The 24,747-nt window shown below is 53.5% G+C and overlaps 1 protein-coding gene across 1 annotated transcript in view; it reads right to left on the bottom strand.

The window, feature by feature from the left end:
- The window catches only part of TDRD9 (tudor domain containing 9), an 85,248-nt gene that overhangs the window by 14,865 nt on the left and 45,636 nt on the right, over positions 1 to 24,747 (bottom strand). The window contains exons 21-32 of the mRNA XM_046007907.1: positions 21,964 to 22,080; positions 20,858 to 20,965; positions 18,670 to 18,770; positions 15,294 to 15,467; positions 12,369 to 12,480; positions 11,181 to 11,393; positions 10,837 to 10,926; positions 9,492 to 9,752; positions 7,675 to 7,830; positions 6,875 to 6,945; positions 5,147 to 5,256; positions 4,564 to 4,660 (exon numbers count right to left, since the gene is read on the bottom strand). Coding sequence (XP_045863863.1) covers positions 4,564 to 4,660; positions 5,147 to 5,256; positions 6,875 to 6,945; positions 7,675 to 7,830; positions 9,492 to 9,752; positions 10,837 to 10,926; positions 11,181 to 11,393; positions 12,369 to 12,480; positions 15,294 to 15,467; positions 18,670 to 18,770; positions 20,858 to 20,965; positions 21,964 to 22,080 — 1,610 coding nt within the window. The remainder of the gene's footprint in view (positions 1 to 4,563; positions 4,661 to 5,146; positions 5,257 to 6,874; positions 6,946 to 7,674; positions 7,831 to 9,491; positions 9,753 to 10,836; positions 10,927 to 11,180; positions 11,394 to 12,368; positions 12,481 to 15,293; positions 15,468 to 18,669; positions 18,771 to 20,857; positions 20,966 to 21,963; positions 22,081 to 24,747) is intronic.

The raw sequence follows: 24,747 nt of genomic DNA, 5'->3' as shown, positions 1-24,747 counted from the left end.
TTCAGCATGGTTAATAAAACGCCACACCGCCCCTACCTCAGTAATGGCCACTGACACTTTCACAGGCCCCCTCACACGTGCTAACGAATGCTTATCAACAAGGACAGTCCCAAAAGGTTCAGCCTGGAACTGACCCACGGCAGGACAGTAATTCTCTGCTCATTGGCTCTAAACCTTCAGCCAACAAAGCTAAGCAACCACCGGCTTTAATTCTCTTCTGGGGATCCTAGAAACTCATGTGCAGTCATTAGGGCCACAGACATATTCTTCCTTCCTTTATCATAACCATTTTGAACTGTGATGGAGAACTGCCAAAATCACGGAACAAAAGCCGAGTGTGTTCCATGAAGATACGGCCCAAGGCACACCGGAGACCTAATTCATTCTGAGACAACTTACGTAAAGGAACGCAAGCTTACGCAAGCTGACAACCACTGCGCTCGGAAGAGCTAACGTCTCCAGACACTCAGGTTTAAAATAAATACAAGAGAAGAGCCACCCGCACTGAAAGCTAGTCATCGAGAAGAACACTCCCCCCGTGAGCCAAGGAGGGAATGCGCTTCCTCAAAACTTAAATGCGAGTCAGTGGGAAGCAGCTCAGTCACACTGGGATCATCCACGGAGTTCAGCTGAGCCCGGACGACACGGGCTTAAACTGTGCAGCTCTAGCTATACGTGCATTCTTTTCCACGAATACACCAGAAAATTTCTGGAAACTTGGGAAAATATTTCTTTTTGCTAGCTCACCTAATCACAAGAACGCGGGGTAACGTACACGTGACCTACAGAGTACGGGTCCACCGACTCGAGGTCCTCCGTATGGCCTCCCCTCAACAGCAGGCTCTGCCGGTCAAGGGACAGCTGCGCGTGTCAGAAGTCTACTGGAATTTCCAAATCCCGCTGCGGCCGCTCTGCGGGAAGGACGTGCCCTGCGATGCTGCCGGAACCATCCGAGTGGGGTGGACGCGCCATCACAGCACCGAGCACCTGTAGGGCGCTGTCCGGCCCGGGAGGCTGCAGACTCTGTATCGCAGCTAGCCACCCGCCGCCCCAGCGGGCCCATGAGCTCCCAACAGCCATCCCTCGTCCCTCCAGACAGGGGAACCTCCGAGGCGGGAGACGCTGGCCTGTGGCTGGCAGCACGCAGCAAGCCTGAGAGCTGGGGCAGGCCCACCTGCTGCCCCAGCCTTCCCAGCAGCCCCTAGAGAGCTCCCTCCTACCACACTCCCAGCACCTCACGCTCCCAATATGTAAAAGCACCTCTGCGCTGTTCTCAAGTTTTCTAAGGCTTCTTAAAAACATGAGAGTTAGATGAAGATCTGCTTAAAGAGAAGTACATGACTGCGCCGTAAACACTCAGGACGTCACCGGCAGGAAAGGGGCACGCCGTACCGGCGGGGGGGGGGGGGGGTTAGGAGCTCCATCCCATGTGCCGCTGTCACGATGGCAAGCTGACGCTTTCGCGAGACACGTGGGGCCTGTGGTCCCGTAGCCTGGATCTGGGTAGGACAGGGGCACTTCTGAGACTGGTCCTAAGAGGACACAGCTGCGCCCCCGCTCTCTCGGACTCAGACCTTGGGCACCGAGCCACCATGCTGGAGGCGGCCCCGGCGAGCCGACGCAGAACCCCCAGCAGGGAGGCCCTCGGGAGCCTTGGGGGCAGAAACTGAGGCCTCCAGCCCCAGGCCAGAGTCAACCACCAGACATGTGAACAGAGCAGGCAGGACTCCCACACCTGCGCCGCCAGGGCCTCCTGCTGAAGACCCAGACGGCAAGGAGTGGGACCAGCTGTCCCTGGGGGACCCCGTCTGAGCTCCTCGCACAGCACCGCGAGGGCCACTGGGAGTAACTGTCGCACAGCCAACGTGGAACGGACAGTAACAAAGCCCAAGCTCCTTCGGAAGTTGCTCCCGCTGGTTTCTAGCCACTCGGCCCCGCGGGGCGGATTACTGTTTTGGGGGAGTCCCCCTCCCTTGCTTCCGGGGCTGGAGCACTGCCCTGAAAAGGCACCAGATCGGCCAGGCCGAGACCTCCCGGGTTGCTCTCACCCCACCCCGGCCGCAACAGCTGAGCCCCGGCGGCAGGACCCCAGTGGGGAGGTAAGGGATGCGTCAGGGCCACGGGACTAACAGCACCTACTCCCCGACCCCCGCTGCCCCTCCTGCAGATGTCGGGCTCGCTACTATGGAGCGTGTCCCTCTCACCGGGGACATCAGCACCCGGAGCCTGGAGCGGACGAGAGTGGACGTTCAAGGAAGCACGTCGGGGAAGGGACCGCGGAAGCAGGAGAGCTGAAGCCCGCCGAAGGCTGGGGTGTTGAAGGCCGGCCGGAGGCAACAGTGACAGGAAACCCGTGCCCTTCGTGAGGACAGAGCCAGTCGGGCCTGGGCCCCTGGCTGGCGGAAAGCAAAGGGAGGGGGCAAGAGGTGCAGAGAAGGGGCAGGGAACGGCGGCCGGCCCAGCCAGTGGTCCCAGGTGCCAGATGGGACCATGGCCTCTTGTGGCTCCGCTTGCTGCTGGAGATAAGCAGCCGCCCGCCCCCCGCCTCTGCAGACAGCACGCTGGGGGCGGCGGAACTGCCTTCCAGTCTTCAGTTCGCCGTCACTTTTGACAGGACAGTGACAGAGTGGGGCCTGAGGCCGTGGGCTGCGACAGCCCCGTGCTGGGACAGTGGCCTGCCAGCTGCCACTGCCCCATGGCCCACGCCCGGGAGGAAAAGCCCCTGAGGCAACCGCGGGGGCCTCTCTACCCAGAAGGACCACTGGAGCCCAGGCCTCGGGTGACAGGAGGGAGCGTGCCCACGTCGGGCCCCATTCCCTCCAAAGCTCCTCGAATAATGGCTCCTACGGACTCACCAAATTGGAAAAAGCTCACCCGACTACTCAGAAGCGGACTTGTGAGGACAAAGGCCCAGCCCTAGCTTCCCCTGCTGGGCACTCAGCGTCACCCACGTGATCGCAGAGCCTACCCCCTGGCCCGTTTCAACTCAACAAACTGAATACGGCCAGCTACGTGCGAAGCGCTAACGCTGTTTCTGCGTCAGCCTCTCCTAGTACGCTCTGTTCCAGAAAGACGGCATTTTAACTACCAAATACTCGCACGGGGTTTGAGTGTCTCTAACATAACTACTGGCGCTTCGGAGACCTACACGCCACACCGTGTCGCGCACACCACAAAGCCCAGCAGGCCCTGAGTCCAGTGAAGGAGCAAGCAAGCGCCAGCAGTGTTGGTGAGCAGGCTGCAACCACACCGTCACCGAGTTGCCTCCCTACGGCCACACGGCAGCTTTCTTCCGTGACAGACCATCTCACGCAGTTCTTACAAGTTTGTCTCCCCTGTGACGACTCAGAAGAGAAACATCGTCAAGATGCTCGTCACTACTGCAGAATGAGGGAGAAGCCCAATTCCAACATTTAAAGGCATATTAAATCCCTTCGGGACAAGAGCAGGTCACAAACAAATGCGTATGTAAATAAAGTGGGGCAGTGTCTATACAAGCCATTTATGTCCACTCAGTGCCATACGATGCATTTTAATATTTTACTAAATACTCTACTTACTTGTTCTATTTAGTAAACATTCTATTCTAATAAATTTTATTTTCATAGATATTTACAAAGACATAATACGAAAATGCACGTATATGTGGAAAAGACGTAGTATGAGAAAAACCTAAAATCAGAAAATTTATGTAATAATTCCGAAAATACACTAAATGTTTAAAAAATGATTGGGTTTCTTCCCAGTCAGCTTTTTCCAAATTTTTCTAAGAAGGATGGATTTCCAGTGCTAAAAAAGAACATACAGAACCGTCTTCTATACCAAAAGCGACCGTGCTCCAGGCCCTGACGGGTGCGCGGGGGGCTAAGCAAGGCGAGGGCTGGGCCGCCGGCCACCAGCCGCCCCAGCCAGCCGCGCAGAGCTGTGAGCTGCCCGGAGACCAGACCTTGTTTCTCCACAGCAGCCGCCCCTCCACAGAAGCCCACAGGCACTTCCCCAGGGGAAACGCTCTGCACACGCCAAGTGTCAAAGACTCGTGGCACAGCGGTCCCCACGGTCGGGTGCTGCCGAGGACTCTCTTCCCACTCACATTCCCTGTGCCAAAGCCTTCAGGACAAGTCCCTGTGCCGTCTGGGCACCAGGAAGAGCCGCAGCAGGCACAGCGGTCTGCCTTCTCGTCGCCCGGTTTCTGTCGCCAGGGGGACGGACAGGCAGCCTGACGCGGGGGGCCAGACGACGGACTGACACTTTCACGGCCCCTTAGCGACAGGACGGCCACCTGCACGTTGTTCATCCAGAGCTGTTCCCCGCTCCTTACCTTCTGCCTCCGGCCCCGCTGTTCCCCAAGCCCCCACGCGGTCCCGTCTGTGTCAGGCAGGTGTGCTGGTGACAGGGACGCCACCTTGGCCGCACGGAAGCCCAGGGAAGCTCCGCAAGTGGCCACCAGGGCCCCGGCCAGGCGCTCCCTAAGTGTCTCCTCTCCCTCAGGGGGAGGCCGGAGAGTTGCCCCCTTCTCCCACCGGGTTCACACTTCACACAGGCTGGATGGACGGACGGACGAACCTTAACTCAATCACCGGCGCGAACAGCAGGCTGAGGAGAGCCGGGAGGCCAGGCACGTGCGGCAGCAGAGACGTCTCTCTCAGCAGCATGGTGGACCCTGTCGGACAGTCAACAGAGGCGACGTCAGGCACGGACTCCACCCTGCAGAGCGCCGCACGCACCCCGCACACTCCTCGTCCCCTCTGCGGAGTCCGGCCCGGGGGGGGCAGCCCCCAGCCCAGTGCCCCCCAGTCCGAGCCCAGGGCCGCCGCGGCACCCGCCTGGCCGCACGCTACAGGCCTCGGCCTGCCGGGGACGTCTGGTGGTTTCCCTTCTCCTCCTCCCCGTCCGCCTTTCAGGTTCGGCCCGGGGCCAAGAACCCAGGCCGGGCTGACGGAAGGAATCCGACCCAGAACTCAATCCCCACACCCCTGTGCAAGGCGAAGGCGACGTGCGCCATTTCTTCTCGTATCCGCCAAGGCGCTCGGAAACGCCCCGCACACACCGCACAGGCCCGGGTCCGCCGCCCGCCGGCTGAGTCACCCCAGCACCGGGGGACGGAGGCAGACAGGGCAGCCGAGGAGCGAGCGCGGCCCCGGCTCACCGGTCGCGTTGACGGAAAGGGAGGCCGCAACCAGCATCCTCTGGTGAAGGTCCTCGGGGGCGTCGCTGATGATGACAGAGTTGATGCTCTCCTTCTCCACCCACACACACCTGGAAGGGGCGTCGTCAGGAGACGGAGCTGACGCGCCCGCCGGGCAGCTCACACGTGCCAGAGACCCGGCCACACACGCAGGCGCCGCGCGCGGCCGGCGAAAGCTGTTCAACATCCCCGTCTGGCGCGCCTGCCCTCGAGGTCCCGGACCACCCCCTCCGCCCTCGTGTCTCTCTTGCTCCGGGGCCTCGCGCCGGCCACACGCTGACAGCGCCCAGACCGCCGCCTCTACGTCCGGCCCGCGCCCTGCTCCTGACCCGGCGGGCAGGCCACCCGCCCCGCCCCTGCACTTCTCAGCAGACGCCGCGCAGGAGGGGCAGCCTCCACTCGTCCCCTTCCCGCGTCACTGAGTCTAGTCACACGTCACCGCTGACTCCACGGCCGGAGCGCTCATAAAGCCGTCCGTTTCTGCACCTCCTGCCCTGGGCGCCGCGTGGTCACGACGTCCCCAGCCAGGATGACAGTGGTGACCAGCCTCAGAACTACGCTGCTACCCGAGGAGCCTTCTCCTCCCAAACCCGACGCGTTCTTCACACTGGGGTCTGCCTGCCTCAAGGTGCCTACGGACCACCTGCAGATCTTAGGAAAATGCAGGCTCTCTGCAAAAGGGCCCGGGCTCTGCATTTCTGACGGGCTCCAAGAGACTCCTGGAGGGTTTCCCTGCAGCCGAAGCGATCGTGTAAAATACACGTCAGGCTTTCCAAGGGTCCTCGGATGAAGTCTCGATCTTGCTTGTGAAGACTGTCCCCATCTGTCACAGCGCTGTGGCCCTCTGCTCCCCACCCGCTCTCCTCTCTCACCATATGCTCGTTCTGAAGTGCAAAGTCAAACTGAGGCCAGGCCCACGCCGAGGAACGCCCTCCAGCTGGTCCTCACCGCCCCACTCACTGACTGCAGCCAACTCCTCTGCACATCCCAGGTCCCTCTGGAAACCTCCATGGCCTTTTACAGCCCCGGTGTACTCGGGCCCCTCGAGATGCTTTCATAATGTCCCACAGCCCCTTCCATAATGTTCAAGAGCCTCATCAACCCTTCTTCTGAGGACCCATTTTCCCTTGCCCACCATCCCCACCGGACACGCAACTGGGGCGATCAGCCTGAGTCTATTTTGTTCACTGTTGTTCCCCTCACACCATACCCTGTTCCCGGAACACAACAAGCATTCACAGGTGTACTGAATGAAAAACAATTATAATAAGGAGAGAAAAAACAAGGTCCTTGTTGGAAGATACTCAAGAATGTCTTAGACAGGGGCGCCTGGCGGGCTCAGTGGGTTAAGCCTCTGCCTTCGGCTCAGGTCATGATCTCAGGGTCCTGGGATCGAGCCCCGCATCGGGCTCTCTGCTTAGCAGGGAGCCTGCTTCCTCCATGCCCCCTCCGCCTGCCTCTCTGCCTACTTGTGATCTCTGTCAAATAAATAAAATCTTTTTTTTAAAAAAAGAATGTCTTAGAATGGCTTCCATGTACGACAGAAAAAGTATATCAGATTTGGAACTAGGAGAGGAATGAGAAGGAGCTGGAAGAGGAAACATTCCAACAGTTTAAAGAAAGATTAGTTTCCATTAAACTCTGTAAATAGAGGAGCATAGAAAAAAAGGAATCCAAGGGGACTCCTACCTGAACTTGGATATTCTGGTCAAACTATGACACTTCAGTTCGTAAGGGTTAAAAGGCCCATGAAGTATCGCCTGCAGATTAACACACACACACACACACAATGTTATGAACAGGCAAATGATCACTTAATGTACATTTTAAAAATCCCAAAGTTAGCTCATGTTTTGGAAAAGCAAGCAGCGACACGTTAGTTGTAACATCTTCAAGCTGCAGTGGGGAAAACGTGCCTGACGGTGCTTTTCTGGGATGGAGCGATTCTTTCAACTGTTTCACCATCACTCCTCCACAGATACATTTAAGGAAGAATTTGGACAACAAAAACAAATACCGCCCAATACTTCAGCAGAAGTATCATTCTTTCCATTGCATCAGACTAATCCGACTGAGTAGTGAGCCCTGAGAGCACGGGGCCACGGGCTAGGGTGGCAAGAGCGGGGCCGCCAACCAGGGGAAGGGCACGCAGCAGCCTCTTCTCAGAAACAGGCAAGTGCACCGACCCAGTGCCCGCTGGGGCCGGGCCGCCTCCCGGGCTGGGGTGCCTCCACACGCGCCTGGCTCCCAACAGCCCACACACTGCTTCCTGCACCTGGGCAAACAAGCACAGGCTGCCTTCGGAAAGGCTCAAACAGAAGAACAGTCTGAGCACTGCCCTACACCAGACCCCAGGTCCTCCCCTCACTAGACAGGTACCATTGTGAAAAAAGTACCGGCCTTGAAAACCAGGACAGAAACGTCCGTCGTGACTACTAGTTACGTTTTCAAGTTTTAAGCTGGATTTTAAACCCGTTCCTACCGATTACCTTGCAGTTGGGGGTACCGAGTTTATTAGAAGAAAAGCTCTCTAACAAAACCCGGATCAGGTACTTTTCATCGTCCTTCACGGGAGAAGACGTAGAGAGCTCTGCCATGTTTTCCACGGATGTGGAGAAGAGACTCTTGAGAGCTTCGTGGCTTTGCTGAGCAGAATAAACAAAGTTCATTTTGCTTAAAGAAAAAACTGTATTAAAAGTACTTTATTTCAGGGGCGCCTGGGTGGCTCAGTGGGTTAAGCTGCTGCCTTCGGCTCGGGTCATGATCTCAGGGTCCTGGGATCGAGTCCCACATCGGGCTCTCTGCTCAGCAGGGAGCCTGCTTCCCTCTCTATCTTTGCCTGCCTCTCTGCCTACTTGTGGTCTCTCTCTCTGTCAAATAAATAAATCTTTAAAAAAAAAAAAAGTACTTAATTTCAAACTAATCAAAGATTTCATAGGCACAACCTTATTCTTATCTGATTACTAGGGTCACTAAGTTCAGGAGAAAATTTTATCAAATAAGTACATTTTAAAATCCAAATTAAAGAAATACGAAAGGAAGCACCTAGGTGACTCAGTGGGTCAAAGCCTCTGCCTTCAACTCAGGTCATGATCCTGGAGTCCTGGAATTGAGCCCCACATGGGGCTCTCTGCTCAGCGGGGAGCCTACTCCCCCCCCCGCTTCTCCCTCTGCCTGCCTCTCTGCCTACTTGTGATCTCTGTCAAATAAATAAATAAAATCTTTTTTAAAAATAAAGAAATGGGACGCCTGGGTGGCTCAGTTGGTTAAGCGGCTGCCTTCAGCTCAGGTCATGATCCCAGTGTCCTGGGATCGAGTCCCACATCGGGCTCCTTGCTCAGCAGGGAGCCTGCTTCTCCCTCTGCCTCTGCCTGCCTCTCTGTCTGCCTGTGCTCACTCTGACAAATAAATAAATAAAATCTTTTTAAACAATCAAATAAAGAAATAAGATAGGATTCATTTAAGGCTCTATTCACCAGGGTCCCTGGGTGGCGTGGTCATTGACGTGTCTGCCTTCAGCTCAGATCATGATCCCTGCTCCCCAGGGAGTCTGCTTCTCCCTTTGCCTCTGTCCCCTACCCCGCCCAGGCTTGTGTGCTCTCTCTTGCTCACTCAAATAAATAAAAAAATCTTTTTTTTTTTAAAGGGTCAATTCATCAGCCTTTACTACCTTTCAGTCATCAGAAAACTGAAGAGAGTGAAGAAACAGCTCTTAAAAAGACCTTCCTGTACACGAAACTTCGGTTCCACACCAGGTAACACTACCAGAATCCCAAAAGGGCTCCTCACACCTGGAAACACAAAAGCCGGCCGCTCTCCGGCTACTGTTCTGCTGCCCATCTCCCTAAACCCTTCACTGTTGGCAGAAACCACAGGACAATCAACGGCCTTCAACATCTGACTCGAGGCAGCATCTCTGAGACCTTCAAAGAAAAATGGCTTCAGAACTGATTTTGAAAGGAAGAGTTGAAAATCATTTTGAAATACCTGAAATACTTGAAACTAGTATCTTACTATTTTCATTAGGAGCTAAGTCTTGGAATCCATTTCAGAAAAAACAACTCCCAGAGAACATTTTTACCTCTAATTTGCATTCTAAGGAAAAAACAGCCTAATAAAGGGAAACTTCAACAAAATCGACACCCAGTCCCGTAGCGCCAGAGAAACCCAGAGGCATCTCAAGTGCTGCACAACCTCCACCCACCTACTCTCCCATCTGCGCCGTGGGAGGACAACGCGCCCCCGCTTCTCCAAGGCCCCTGCCGCACGCGCGCGCGCGCACTCCGACAAGGGTGAAGGCAGGTACCTTGGACTCATAGGGCTCTTCTGCGAGCTCCGCGTAGCCCTCCTTGATGAGGACGTCTCTCACGCTGATGGCGTCCTGGGCCCCCGCGTAGCGGTACACGTCCACGTGCAGGACACTGTGCACCACAGAGAAGATCCTGACGAGCAGAGCGCAGCCACTCACCAGGGAGGTAAAGCGCCGGCTGGCCGCACCGCTCCAGTGCTCACCGCACACGAGCGACTTCGCCGATGGGCGCATTTTGCAAATCTTAAATTCCAAGGCCTACAGGACAGAAGAGCGTGGCTGAACCGGCTCGGGAAACGAGTGAACACTCACCCGAATACTGCGGAAACGCGGGTCTTCACCGACATTCTCCTAAAATCCTCCTAAAAACAATCTTGGTCCGTTAACAGGTGAGTGGAGGAGGAAGACATGATGTAGACACACAATGGACTGTTACTCGGCCATCAAAAAGGATGTGATCTTGCCATTTGCAGGATGGAGCTAGACAATATTAAGCTAAGTGAAGTCAAAGAAAGACAAACACCGTAGGATTTCCCTTATATGTGGAATCTAGAAAACGAAAAAAATAAACAAAAAGCAGAGACAGACCCAAATACAGAGTGGGCTGCCAGAAGAGAGGAGGGCAAAACGGTGAAGAGGCGTAGGGAATAGAGGCCTCCAGTCCTGGAGCGAACAAGTCCCGGAAGCAAGAGGTGACCACACGTGGAACGTCGTTGGTGGGACCGTACTCACGCTGCGGGGACACAGACGGACGGCAGCTACCTCTGTGCGAGCACAGCTCAGAGTAGAGAGTTGTGGAATCACTATATTGAATGTCTGAAACTAACGTCCTATTCTGTGCCAACTATAATAAATACATAAATGATTATATGTATTTAAAAAAAACAATGTGGGGGGTAGATTTCACAAAGTGAGGATTTCACAGGTAAAGAAATTCGATGTTGCTTTTCAACCCGAACAGAAGTTTGCAACACCTTCTGGACGGTTTCCACACTGACAGAGGCGTGCGGGCACATCTAGCTCACCCAAGTTCTAGCTGTTTACAACACAACCAAAACCCTCAGAAACAGTGTTTGGAATTAAATTCACTTCAACAGCTACTTTTTGCTAAGTGTGAAACCACACTCCATGTATTTTTAACTCAGTCCACAGAGAATACTGACAAAAAGATCTGTGGCAATACATTTTTGGAGAAAAGCAGAAATCAAACTTGGCCTGTGCGACCAGGAAAGTCCCTTGTCACTCAGAGACTGGCCCTATCTGTGGGCTGCGGGCAGACCGTGTGACCTCTAGGATCATTTCTAGCTTCCACGTCCACACCACAGCAGCCTTCCCACCTTACCTGAAATGGGAGTTCAAGAAGTTCACAGGGCATCTCCATCAAAAGATCCAGATCTACATGAGATCTATTACCATAGTCTACAAAGAACACCTAGAGAATGGGGAAAGGACACACTTTAAAACGGGGTCAGGATCACACACCACCCAGCCGGTGGCCTCACAAGGCTCTCTCTAGCTTTGGAATCTGGCAGTCTTACGACAGCAGCTAACATCCACACAGAAGTGCTGGAAATAACTTTTTACAAGACTAGTTTTCTAACTGAAAGGATTCCACTTAAAATTAGAAAAGGTTTTCTATAAACCGCTCATTTCCCTTCAAGCAACTGGTTACAGAGAAACACGTACCTCAGCAGAATTCCCAGAAACATAAAGGATTTGAGCTCTGAAGTAGCTTTCTTTATCAGAATCAGCAAAAGGAGCCAGACAGACCAGGTCTGGGTGCGGGCGGACAGGCAAGGGCAGCAGGTCCAGCTGGTTTATTTCAGCGGTGAGCTTTTTCAGAATCTCCGAGTTCTTTTCATCAATCCTGTAGCCCCAAAAGTGTCCCACCTCAACGACCTAAAAGAGAAGGGAAAGGAGCAGAGATGAAATCCAGAAAGGATTTCGATGTGCAGGTTCCCAGAAGCTCACGCTGCAGGACTGACAATGCATACCACACTTCACAAACTGGATTCCCCGGAACTCAAGTAATTCTACAGGCTTTAACACGTGCTTACAAACAAGGGGGTTCCCTGGTCCCCACAGTGAGGAAACATGTGTCCCAGACCCCTCTCTCAGAGGTACGAGACTTGCCAGCCCACGAACACAGGTCAGGCTCTGAAAGGGCACAGAAGGCTGGACTGTGAGACCGTCTGACTGGGGGGGTGAGCCCAGCCCACAGACTGCAGGCGCCCGAGAGCAGCAAGGGCAGGTCTGGTGGGAACGTAGCTCGGGAAAGAGCAGTAACAAGTGGGAGGAGGAGGAGTGGGTGTTCCATGGAAAAGGGCCTCACTGAGCACCTCCCACCCACGCTGCTGGGCCGCCATGCAGAACCAGGCCGGCCACAGTCTCCCAATGGGCCAGAGCCCAGGCTTCTGGGTAAAGCCGCTGGTGAGTGTAGTCACAGATTCACCAGGAAGCAGGTCTGTATTTGCACCGACGCTGTATCTGAATGAGTAAAAGCCACACCTTAAAGAGCAACGATGCCGAGGCCGGCTCTGCTGACGTGAACTGAATCACACGGCCATACTTCACTAGGCCAGGTAGAACGTTCACGTGTATTATGCCATCAAAACTAAGGTTTTAGCATTTTAAACAGTACCTAACGTCTTAAAAATTATGTTCTGATTCTAGAATGAGATCTGCTTCATTTTGTGTTGTAGCCACACTTCAATGTAACAAGTACAGTAATTCAAACCCACCCGCCTTGCCTCGATCACGAGGGTGCTCAGGCTGCGTGAGCACAGGTGCACGTGACCAACTTCATGTCTACAACGTGACAGTGCTCGGTTGAGAAGACAGAAAAGCCCTAACGGCTCAGCCGCAGCGTCTCACCTCTGTGACGTCGACAGTCAGGAGGAGATCCGGAAGCGTCCGGGGTCGGTCTGGCCCGCTAAAGGAGGCCTGCACAGGGTCTACTGTCTGCTTCTGAAAGTCCACATTCACCCTAGGGAATGTGGTTTAAAAAATAAAAATAAAAATCAGGTAGTAAAAGAAAACATGCTCACATATGTGAAGTCATTGCCCCAACTATTCCATTGCTCATACGAGAAAAGAACATTTTAAGAAAACACCTAACCTGGAGATGACTAATTTGATTTCCTCCCAAATTTGAGTTTTCAGTGGCTTCCTGAGCTGCCCTGGAGGTCTGTGCGCCCCAGAGTTACACACTACCCTTCCACAAGGGTTCTAGAGGTCCAGACGCTGACAGAAGGCTGACTTCTAAGGGTTCACATTCTAAATCTAACACCTGCAGCGTTTCCTGACTTCCGGCTTCAAACGGGACCCTGACCTTTCGGCAAGTACCAGAATCCATGCCCGGCTCAATGCTGTTAGAAAAGACATACATGATTTTCTAATAAACCGAGGAGTTAATCATTCATCTCTTAAAAGAATAAATAACACAGTGGGGCGCCCTGGTGTCTCAGTGGGTTAAAGCCTCTGCCTTCAGCTTGGGTCATGATCTCAGGGTCCTGGGATGGAGCCCACATCGGGCTCTCTGCTCAGCGGGGAGCCTGCCTCCCTCTCTCTCTTTCTCTCTCTGCCTCTCTGACTACTTGTGATCTCCGTCTGTCAAATAAATAAGTAAAACATTAAAAAAAAATGAGAATACATTCTCTTTTTTAAAAAAAATAACATAGTAAATGCTCAAGTCTGAGAAAGTGATATACAAATTTGATAAAAACGAAATGTCCCTTACCTAGTGCTTTTATTAATAACGAAGGTGAAGAGGAAGAATTACACAAGAGACCCTGACCCAACTTTGTCCCAGCTTCCAGATCCATTTCTGAAGTGAGAGTGACTCAGGCAAGGCTAATGGCAGGAAAGTTCCTCCCTGTGTTACAGACCTAACCCCGGGGCACTCCAGAGTCGCAGAATCTAACTCTCCCCCACGGGACGAGACTCAATGGGACATATTTCCCTTTCTTACCAATTCCCCCAAACTCCTGTCAAATTCCTCATGGAATTAAAAAGATCGCAAATAAGAAAGGAAGACTGAGAATTCCTCCACATGGTACTTGGAAAGTATGACCAAAAAGCAAAGGAATCCATTCTAAACCCGGAAGGGGGATTTAATTTGGTCCAAGAGAAGAAAATCCACACACCCCCTGACAGCTGCCGAATGGCAAGCGCCACCACGCAGGGTCAGCCACGCCGGCCACCCAGCCTCCCTGTTCCTCTGCAAGGAAGGGGCAGCTCGTGCCAGCCAGCCCCCCGCGCTGTTCCATCCCACCATCCGCTCTGCTGAGAACAGAGACTACTCCGCTGCGCTTAAACAGAGGAGATGAGGAACTCTACGACAAAGAAAGGAAACCAAAATCAGGCCTACTCCCTGCCGTCTAAACCAACCACCACTTACATGATCCCGCTAGGCCTTCTCAACGGCCTTGCACGGTAGGTGCCGCTTCTATTGCACAGACACAACTCAGTAGGCAAACAATGTTTTAATGGCCAAAAAGACTTGCATAGCGGTTTCTCCGAAGAAGATACACAAAAGGCAAACAGGTCCGCGAAAAGGTATTCAGTCATCAGGGAAATGCAAATAAGAACCAGGACAAGGTATCAGCTCGCAGCTGTCCGAATGGCCGTCATCGAGGAGACAAACGCTGGCGTGGGCACAGAAGGAAAGGAAACCCTTGCGCGCTGGTGGGACTGGAGGCTGGTACAGCCACTATGGGACACAGTATGGAAGACCTTCAAGAAATTAAAAGGAGAGGGCATCTGGGTGGCAGTGGGTTAAGCCTCTGCCTTAGGCTCAGGTCATGATCCCAGGGTCCTGGGATCGTGTCCCGCATTGGGCTCTCTGCTCAGCAGGGAACCTGCGTCCCCCTCTCTCTCTCTGCCTGCCTCTCTGCCTACTTGTCATCTCTGTCAAATAAATAAATAAAATCTTTAAAAAGCAATTAAAAGGAGAACCGCCAAACAACGCAGCGTTCTCCTTCTGGGTATATGTCCACAGGTGACAAAAACACGACCTCAGAAAGATCCTGCGCGCGGCGGCTTCAGGTCGGACAGCCGAGGCGCGGAACAGGCCCAGCGGCCCTCACCGGGCCTGGATAGAGCGGCTGTGCCACACGTGCACTGCGCACCGCTCCGCACGCGAACGAGAAAGCCACCATTTGCGACAACACGGGTAGATCTCGAAGGCAATGTGCTAAGTGAAGTAAGTCCGACAAAGACAAACACTGTGTGGTCTCACTTACGTGTGGAATTAAAAAAAACCTCATAGAAAAAGAGACCAGACTTGTGGTACCAGAGGCAGAGGGTGGGAGAAGGGGATGCAGGAGGAAGATGGTCAAAGATACAAACTTCGAGTGCTGTGGTAGCAAGTCCCAGGGACAGACTGTGCAACACGGTGCCTACCGCTAACACTGCTGTAGGACATACAGGACAGTCATTAGAACAAACACTGAGTGTCCTCGTCACACAGAGAAGTTTCCGTGTTAGCGGAATATATCGTGGTGGTCATTTCACCGCACAGGGAAATCGAACCACCTCCTGGACACCTGAAACTTTCACAGAGATGGACGGCGATTATTTTGCCACAGAGCTGCAAAAGCAAACAAATGAAAAGAGCACCAAGGTTCAGAGAGGTCAAGGAATGTGCCTAAGTACACACAGCCAGGAGGTAAGGAAACCAGGACTCGGGCTGCACAGCCCGTGCTGTGCATGTGAGCGCAAGCGAGGCGCATGCGAACACGGCCTCTGACCCCGTGAGAGCAGGCGGACAGAGCCCCGCGCGGCCAGCCCCTGGGGTACCTGGTGCTCCTGAGCTTCGAGACAGCCCCGCCTTGCACCTTCCCTTCGATCTCCTCTGCGGAGTGCACGTTCAGCTCAAGGCAGACTTTCAGCTGAGACATCTTAATGGCCATATACACCGCAGGAAGGGTTTTAAACCTCTCTGTCGGGTTACGAGAAAACTCCACAAAGGCTCTGCTCCACAAATAGAAAGAAAAAAATTAGTTGATTGGGCATCTGGGAAAAAGAAGCTAAGTGCATATGAATCTCTCTCAAGACTAGATGGAAACTTTAAGCTCCACCTCCCCTTGCAATACCAGTAACTCTTCATTCTATAATTAACCAAGCAGGGTTTCCCTCGGTGAGATTACTTAAGAGAAATGAAAATTACGATAGTGCACCATTAGAGTAAAACCAGGGATCAGCCTTCTACAAATGCGGGTAACACAGAATAAACACCAACACTACTGAGATTTTCAGAATCTTAATTCTCAAAATGCACACAGGAAGACAGCTTTTTGAGTTTGGGGGTTTTTCTACTTTACTGTAAAATAGAACCCAGTAAGATAAAAGCACGCAAGCGAGGGCAGTGATCTCTGTGACCTCCCTCTGCAAACCCCGTCAGGTCACCACCAGTCGTGCTGATGAGCGCCCCCCGCTACCCCCTCTCCTGCACCCCTGGGCGCCCCCCATCCCTCTACAAACCCCGTCAGGTCACCACCAGTCGTGCTGATGAACACCCCCCGCTACCCCTCTCCTGCACCCCTGGGCGCCCCCCATCCCTCTACAAACCCCATCAGGTCACCACCAGTCGTGCTGATGAACACCCCCCGCTACCCCTCTCTTGCACCCCTGGGCGCCCCCCCATCCCTTTCTCTGGGAGACGAGAACCAAGCAAGCAAAGGTGTCTGCTGGGCATTTCCTCGTATAAAGAAAGCAAGCTTCAAGTTCACATTTGCTTGTACATGAACGCTCCTGGGTCAAAACATCACACTCACGCAAACAGACCTATGACCCCGACAAGCACCGGCATGGAAATGTGTACCCTGAGTCCTGGAAAGGACACACCCCGTGAAGAGCGTCCAGCAGGTCAGAAAGGCAGCCCCTAACTCTGCCGGCCTACAGGCGTGTGCGTCCCTGCGCCTCACTTCTCTGCAGGGACCTCGGGCTCTCCTCTGCCCTCTGCCCTCCTAAACCCGCCCCGTGGTGGACTCCCTGCTGAGCATGCAGACCTCCCCCAGGTCTGTGCCCCGCTCGCTCACAGGCCCCCAGCCGTCACGTCAGCCTTCTTCTCTCGAGGGCTCCTGAGACCCCCTCAGAAGCAGTTTCTATCGCACTCAACGCTTCCATAACGTTCAGCTTGCAGCAGGACCCCGAAGTCCCGCTGGGACCCCCCATACCTCCTGCCCGGAGTGGACTCCTCCCAGCCCCTCTCGGGACAATGCGATCTCGAAGACCTGCCCCCCTGGGCCCTCCTCTCTTCTTTGTCCCGCACAGGCCGTCAACAGCCAAACCAAGAGAGCTTCGTCTCACCTGTCACCTCCTTTGTTTCCAACGCTGCCTCTGCTCTACTGACCACATCATCTGGACAACTCATCGTCCCTGACCAAGTGCCGCAAAACAGCACAGCCCGGAACACTCGAGGGTCTCCACTCAGCCATCTGCTCATGCCCACACTGATCAGGCAGCCACGAAGGACCACGCAGCGCACACCACCTGGTCCCCCACCACACAGACCTAACACAAAGCCAGCCGCTGGCAAAAAGGCCTCTGGCTGTGCCCTGCACACACCCCACACTCTCCAAAGTCCCAACTGGCCTCACGCTGGGCTCCTACAGGGTCAGCACCCCCTCCTGCCCCGCCAGTCCCTCTGCTGTCCACCTCACACACCTCCTTAGGAAGTCCCAGCAAATGCTACTGCTCCTGAGGCCCAGAAAGAAGGTCCTCTGACCTCCCGGGCCTCTCCCACGACATTTCATGACAGGCCCCCCTGTTTCATCTACAGAACCCCACAACTGGGTTGAAACTTCGTATGGGAGGAAACGGTGCACCCCTATACTTGCTACCTGTGCTCGGATGCCCTTCACATGTGACACAGGCTCCCTGCTCCCGTGGGCCCTGCATGGTCCCAGAAGGAACACAGCCTTGACTCCATCCAACAGTGACCGACATCACTGCCTCTGAACGCTCGGTGTGCGAGAACCGCTCCTTCTCCAGGGAGCTGCCAGGACGTCACCACGGTGACTAAAGAGCCAGAAATACAAGGAACCATGCAAAATAGAATCGGAATCCCTCCAACAAAGCCTTAGACAGGAAGCCTGTGAAACAAACACAGAACCCACCCCAAGATGAAGATCCGCAAGAGACCAGACTGCCGGCCGCTCGAGCCACCAGAGAGCACCTGCCGCAACGGGAACCTCGGCAGCCCAGGCAGACCGACTTGCGCATTCGGGAAAAAGAACTTCCCGTGAGCCCAGTGTCAATGAAGTGATTTTGTAAATGTGATCAAGAATTTCCATGTAATCTGTATTAGGATATTTGATAAAAGTAGAGACATTATAAAAGCTTAATTAGTTCAATCGGTAACAGTTGTTACAAGAACTTAGGAAGATTTCCTCAGGCTATGACTTTGCCGCGCAAGCACGCACAGGGCCGGGGAAAGACATGCATGCTTACCAAGAACATCAAATACTAAATCATAGCAACAGAACTTAAAATGTCTGAGGAAATTAACCCAAATGGAAAAGGGACTGAATGTGTTCAGCGTGAGTTACTGGACATCAGTCAAGACAAGAGTGCACGTGCTTCTTACTCCCTAGATTTACAAAGTTTTATAAATGAAACAGTTTATAAAACATCAGAAAAAAGTTATTAACTGAAAACTAAAATTCAATTTGAACCCGTCAACAGTCCTTTCCGCACATCAGCAGTCCCTCTTGGAAATAAAAATTCAAAGTGACACTTCAAAACCTGCCGTCTCGTCTCCCCTATCTGCAACTAAAACACGTGCGGTGCGACCGGGTTTTCACAGGAGCTGTCTTCCAGAAACGCGAGCAGATAAACCCTACTCTGGGGCGTCTCTGTGACCGACAAAGTGACATATCACTAGGGACACCCCCATGGAAACCTAAGGACAGGCTCACGCTCCAAGCGCCCGCCCCAGCACCACACGGCACCACCGAGCCTTCCTGGGATCAGACCACCAAGCTCCCAGCTTAGCTCCTCTAGGAGCTCACTTGGTTGAAAAATCAGTGCGGACAAGATAAACCCAAGCTGTGTTCCGAGGCCATGTGGAGTGGCCCGGATAGGGACCCGTCTCCGCAAGCACTCAGTGTTAAGATCTCGTTCCTGCAAACACCGGACACATACGGCAGCCGCTACGGAACACGAGACTTACTTGGCGCCGTCAAAGACAATGGATCTGACTTGACCACACTGCCGGAAGAGCGACTGCAGCTGTTTGTAGTAGAGGAACCCGTAGGGTGGGATGTGCTTCAGCTGTAACACACGGGGCAGCGTTCATCAGAGCAGGCCTCGCAGCGAACACAGAACACAACAGCGAACCCAACGGTTACAGTGTCCGTGAGCTAAGGCGGCTGCACATTAGCTCACAAAAACGAAATTCACTCTCTGTAACCGTAAGATGCAGACTCTATGCTTAGGTATATTAAATGACCAATGACTTTTACATAATAACTAAATTTAATGATAAATATATGTTAAATAAAAGATAATTCTTCCTCTGTTAAAATAATCCAAAATCCAACACAGAAAAACTAAGAGCTGTGTTTTATTTGACTTTCAAGTAAGCAAGCTGACTAAATGCATCTCTTTAAAAGACTCTTTCTGGGGCGCCTGGGTGGCTCAGTGGATTAAGCCGCTGCCTTCAGCTCAGGTCATGATCTCAGGGTCCTGGGATCGAGCCCCGCATCGGGCTCTCTGCTCCGCAGGGAGCCTGCTTCCTCCTCTCTCTCTGCCTGCCTCTCTGCCTACTTGTGATCTCTCTCTGTCAAATGAATAAATAAAATCTTTAAAAAAAATAAAAATAAAAAAAAATAAAAGACTCTTTCTACGTAAGGAATGGGGGTCTGGGGGGGAGCGCAGCACAGGTTAGGGACCGGGCACGCCCACCACCACAGCCGGAAATGAAGCGCACTGAGCTGCGCAGACCTCTCCCAGCCCCCAGGTCTCGCTCTCCCCCTTCTGTCCCAGTGACTCGTTTCCAGGCTCTGGCAGAAAACCCGAGGTCCCAGCCCCCTGCCACTAGTCCTGCTTGTCTCAGGACCCACCACCCACCCCGGCCCCACGAGAGAGGCCCTGAGCTGTCCCGGCAAGTCTCCTGAGACAAAGGACGGAGTCGCCCTGGGACTCAACCACCGGCAGAAATGAGCTGATGGTAAACCCCCACCTCGCCCCAGCTCGCGGGGTCAGTGCGGGGCTCAGGGAAGTGCATCACAAAGGGCATCTCGGGCAAGTGCTGGCTCAACAGCAGCCCCAGTCTGGCTTCTGCTCACACGGAAGACAAGTCTGGCCCCCAGAGTGCCTAGCGAGCAGGCTGCCTCGTGGATGAGGGAGACAAGCACGGCTCCGGGTCTCAGGAGAATCCTCAGGATCCTTCTCCAGCGGCACAGGGCAGCGGAGAGCACCACGAGGGCTTTGAGGAAGCCAAGCAAAGGAGCCTGTCGGCCCTGAAGGTCACAGGGCAGGCTCCCCAGCAGCAATACAAGGCCAGCGACCACCTTGTAAACGAAACCCCCTCCCCTGGATGTGAGGCACATCTCCGCGGCCGGTCTCCAGCCTGAGCGCCAGCAGCTTCGAGGCTCCTCGAAGATCTGCACAGCGTGCCGGTCATCCGCGACCCCCGACCCGCGCACCCCATCTCCTCGGTAACCGTGGGCACTTCCACAGCGACAGGGAAAGCTGGCACGTGCCAGCCAGTGTGCCGAGGGCTCCCTCTGCCGCCGTCAGGGACACCGAGGGAGCCGAGAAGGCCGACGGAAGCGCAGGCCCCACACGCTTCCTTCTGGGTGTGCGTCCTGAGGTCACCGTGCGCTCAGGTTTAAATGAACAGTCCACACCTGTGGCGGATCAGAGTCACCGAAAACACGTGTTCTCTGAATACTCCTTTCCAGGCCATTCCTTCTCGTTCAGATTCTGGAGCACGGGGCCCTCACATATGAATTTAAAAATACCCGTTCTCTAGCCGATTCTACTAGAATACGTTCAAGCCTGGGGAGGACAGCTTAAATCCCAGCACAAAGCTGCCAACCGCTAACGCTGTACTGTGTGTGAAAAGAAACTGTTAGCTCAAAGTTCTTAAACTTAGGGAGAAGTGTCCGAAATCCTTCAAAACAGCACGTGATCAATCAGCATTGGTCATAAATATATAATTCCTCAAGGCTTTCTTTCAAGGGCAGGTCTGCAAAACAGGAAGTCAGACAGAGGAGCAAGTAGAGGTCTGTGACAAGGTCAGATAAGTCACAATATTCACTGTAGGGGGAAAAAAATCCACCAGGTCCCTGTAAAAGTGGGAGCCCCGGAAGGGACAGGCGCTCGTGGCAGCCACACAGAAGGGGAGCCCCTACCACGACGGTGGTCTTCGGGTCTTTGCCGGCCAGCTCCCTCACGGCCATCGCCTCGTCAGGCTGTCCGAACGCGAAGTAATTGGGGTAGAAAGCGCCGGCCAACACCACCTGGGGGAGGATGAGACTTTGATGAAGCAGCAGCGTGCTGTCGGCCTGTCTCGGCGACACGCTGACCTCTTCCCAGAACGATGTCCCGAACACCTGAAGGCTGAGGAGCAGTTTATATGAATACGCTAGAGCTTCCGCAAATCAAGCAGAAAGTCACAATTCTGGTTACCTCACCGGCGCCAACAGAAGCACTGCGGACATGTCCCTCCTCGAGGAACCGGAGCCCGTCTCCGAGGAAGTTTAGGAGCCAGCGGTGAGCTGTGAGGGCACGAATGACGGCGCACGTTCTCCCACCCGCTGTGTGACACACTCACCTCTGCGGGCCGGAGCCTCCCCAGACCCCGAGCAGCACACCCAGTGCGCACTTCCAACAGCACCCTGCGAACCGTCCCTCCTCCGTCAAAACACACCCTCCGGCACACACACTCAGGGAGGACTGTCCCCATCCGCAAAGCAACGTGACATCCAGAAAACACTGTCCTCCGGCACCGCTTCGTTCACAGACACCCGCCTGCGACCCAGCGCTGCCTGCTACTGTGGACAGAAGGGGTGACGGGGTCCTGCTCGGAATGCGGAAGCAGAAGCCCCTCCGTGGGACGTGCTTCCCTCTACACAATCCCTACAAGGTCCCATCCAACAAGCTGGCCTGATCCCGCCGTCCAAAGTGAGTACTTCCGGCGTAAGAGAAGAGCTACATATGCTGAGTTACAGTAAGAACATTTTTAGTTTCTTAAGAGCCAAAACGCAAGGACGTGCCCTAAAGTGCATGAGCAGCTGGTGGGCTCCAGAACGCGCCCCTGCGGACGGCACTGGGCTGGAGGGCCAGCTCTGAGACGGGCAGGACTTGAACTATGCTCTCCCCCAACGCAGCGTGAACACCATGGGCCGAAGATCTCTCGAGGCCTGACTTGCATCAGAAAGAAGGCATGGGCGCTTTCTCCACCACGGTGGCCGGCGAAGAGAAAGGATGAGAACAGACGTCCGGGGCCCCAGCGCACCTGCAGGATGAACCGCTGCTTGTACGTGTACTCCTGGTCCATGACGGGCCGCCGGGGGTCAACGTGCATGTTGAACTGGGAGATCCTGCTCTTCAGTTCTTCATACAACTCGGCCACCTAAGAAAACACACCGAAATGGGATGTCTCAAAGGCCTCATGCCACGCAGAGTAACGAACACACTGGAACACAAGTGCACAACGGGGAAGACATACACTTACAGGATTGAACACTCCATTTATTAAGAGTCATCTTATTAAAGGGGAATGAGTAAGAAATGGAGAGACCTGGGCGCCTGGGGGGGGCTCAGTCGGTTAAGCGTCTGCCTCCAGCTCGGGTCATGATCTCGGGTCCCGGGATCGAGTCCCACGTCAGGCTCCCTGCTCAGCAGAGAGCCTGCTTCTCCCTTTCCCACTCCCCACCTGCTTGTGTTCCCTCTCCCCTACACACGCTCTCTCGCGCTGTCAAACAAGTAAGTAAAATCTTTAAAAAAACAAAAGAAACGGAAGGATGCTCAGTACAACACTAACAAAATACCAGGACATGCAGCAACGCGTGCTTCACGATCCCCATCTGTAAGAGCAGGCCCGTGCATGTGCGTGCGCGCGCGCACACACACACACACACACACTACAAACATGAGCCCACAATGCCTCTGGGCATCGCAAGAGCAAGTGACTAGAACATACCCTCTGCTTTAAAGTCCTTTACACACCTCAGAACGCCCACCCGGACATGTCCTGCTGCTGTGATTACAAACAAGCCGAGAACAGGAGCACCCGAGTGGCGTGGTCAGTTCAGTGTCCGACTCTTGATTTTGGCTCAGGTCATGGTGTCACGGTCGTGAGATGGAGCCCCACATCAGGCCCCACAATCAGCACACAGTCCGCTGCAGAGCCTTCTTCTCCCTCTGCCCCTCCCCACACGTTCTCTCTCCCACAGATGAACAAAATCTTAAAACAAAACAAACAAGCTGAGAGCAAACAGGGCTGCTGGAGGAACGTGGGAGGGGGCATTACAGAGCGCACTGTGGGATGAGAACCCGGTGGTGAGTGATCCCTAATGTCTACTCCTGAAACCAGCATCACAGTGTACGTTAGCTAACAAGAATTTAAATAAAAAACAAAAACAAAGAAAACCCAAGCCCAAGTGAACAAATGTTCAACAGCTGCTCTGAACAAAATCCCCCAGTTGCAATAAAAACCATTTCCCACAAAACCTCAAACTTCACAGTATACACAAGAGCACATAACCCGCAGCACCTATAAATTGTTCATAAACTAATTTACCACAAAATTATCTCAATAAAATAAAGTAAAAACCCTACAAGCCACAGGTGTGACCATTAACTGGAAAACAACTGAAAAGAACTAGAAAGACAGAAAAATTTATTTTTTTATAAAGATTTTATTTTTTTAATCGATTCTCAGCCTTTTGGCTAAGATCAAGGGAAGATTTTATTTATTTGACAGACAGATCACAAGTAGGCAGAGAGGCAGGCAGAGAGAGAGGGAAGCAGGCTCCCCGCGGAGCAGAGAGCCCTATGCGGGGCTCGATCCCAGGACCATGACCCGAGCTGAAGGCAGAGGCTTTAACCCACTGAGCCACCCAGGCACCCCAAGACAGAAAAATTTAAAAGCCACGACCTCAGAGGAGGCGGGAAAAGCCAGGAACATGAAGGAAGGGCCAAGCCTGTCACCCACGTGTCAGCCTGTGTACTTCCATGTCCCTGAAACCTTTCTTAAGGCTGTTGTCACAGGACTTCTCTAGTTAAAATCAGTTTAAAAATATGCAAATCAGTTTTTCTGACCAAAATGCAAAAAAATCTGAAATGAACCACAGAACAAGATATCTAAAAATATTTCTAACTGAAAACTCAAATAATCCTACTTAAAAACTCTTCAGTCGAGGAGGAAACAGACACTAAAAAAAGAGACAGTAGTAACAATGATCCCTACTTACCAAAATCAACGGGGTGTCACCAAACTGTACACAAGGAAATACATAGCTTTAAATGCTTTTAACTAGAAAAACTGGGAAATATTAATGGTTTAAATATTCATCTCAGGAAGACTAAAATACTAAGCCAAGAGACAAAGAACTAATTAACAGAAACAAGCAAAAATCAATTAAAAACCTCTCCCTTTCCCTTCGCCCAAGAAACCCTACATCGAAGACCGACGAAGCAAGAGTCAGCCCTCTGAGAGCAGAGCAGGCAAGCACGCACAGAAGCGCGCAGCCAAGGGCCAACCCACCAGGCCCAGCTGTCCGCAGCGACCAGGTTCCGGGTCTGGTTCCCGGGACACAGCCTTTCAGGCCATGGAACACAGCACCGCAGAACGGTGTCCTGGCGGCTGAGGCCTCGGCGCTGACCAGCAGCAGGCGGCAGCGGCATGATTTAGGGTGGAGGCCCGGTGCCATGCTGAGCCAGTGAGAGCTCTGCAGGGGTGGACAACCACATAACTGGGGTCAGCTCTGATGGCACCCCGGGCACCCCAGGCCTACATAACCACCCCCTGGTAAAACCCTGGACACCAAGGCCCAAGGGGGCCTCCCTGGCAAGCAATTCCACACGCCGGCTGTCACCCACGGCTGCTGGCAGAGCTGGCCGCGCCTGCAAACCCACAGGGGAGACCATGGAAGCCTCGCACGTGCGTCATCTGGACGTCTCCCTGTGTGCCTTTCTCTCTCTTTTTAAGATTTTACTTATTTGACAGAAAGAGAGACAGCGAGAGAGGGAACACAAGCAGGGGGAGAGGAAGAGGGAAAAGCAGGCCTCCAGCCGA

This window comes from Meles meles, chromosome 6 (assembly GCF_922984935.1).
Source record: "Meles meles chromosome 6, mMelMel3.1 paternal haplotype, whole genome shotgun sequence".
NCBI classification, from domain to species: Eukaryota; Metazoa; Chordata; class Mammalia; order Carnivora; family Mustelidae; genus Meles; species Meles meles.
This window is presented reverse-complemented; position numbering and strand designations above follow the sequence as displayed.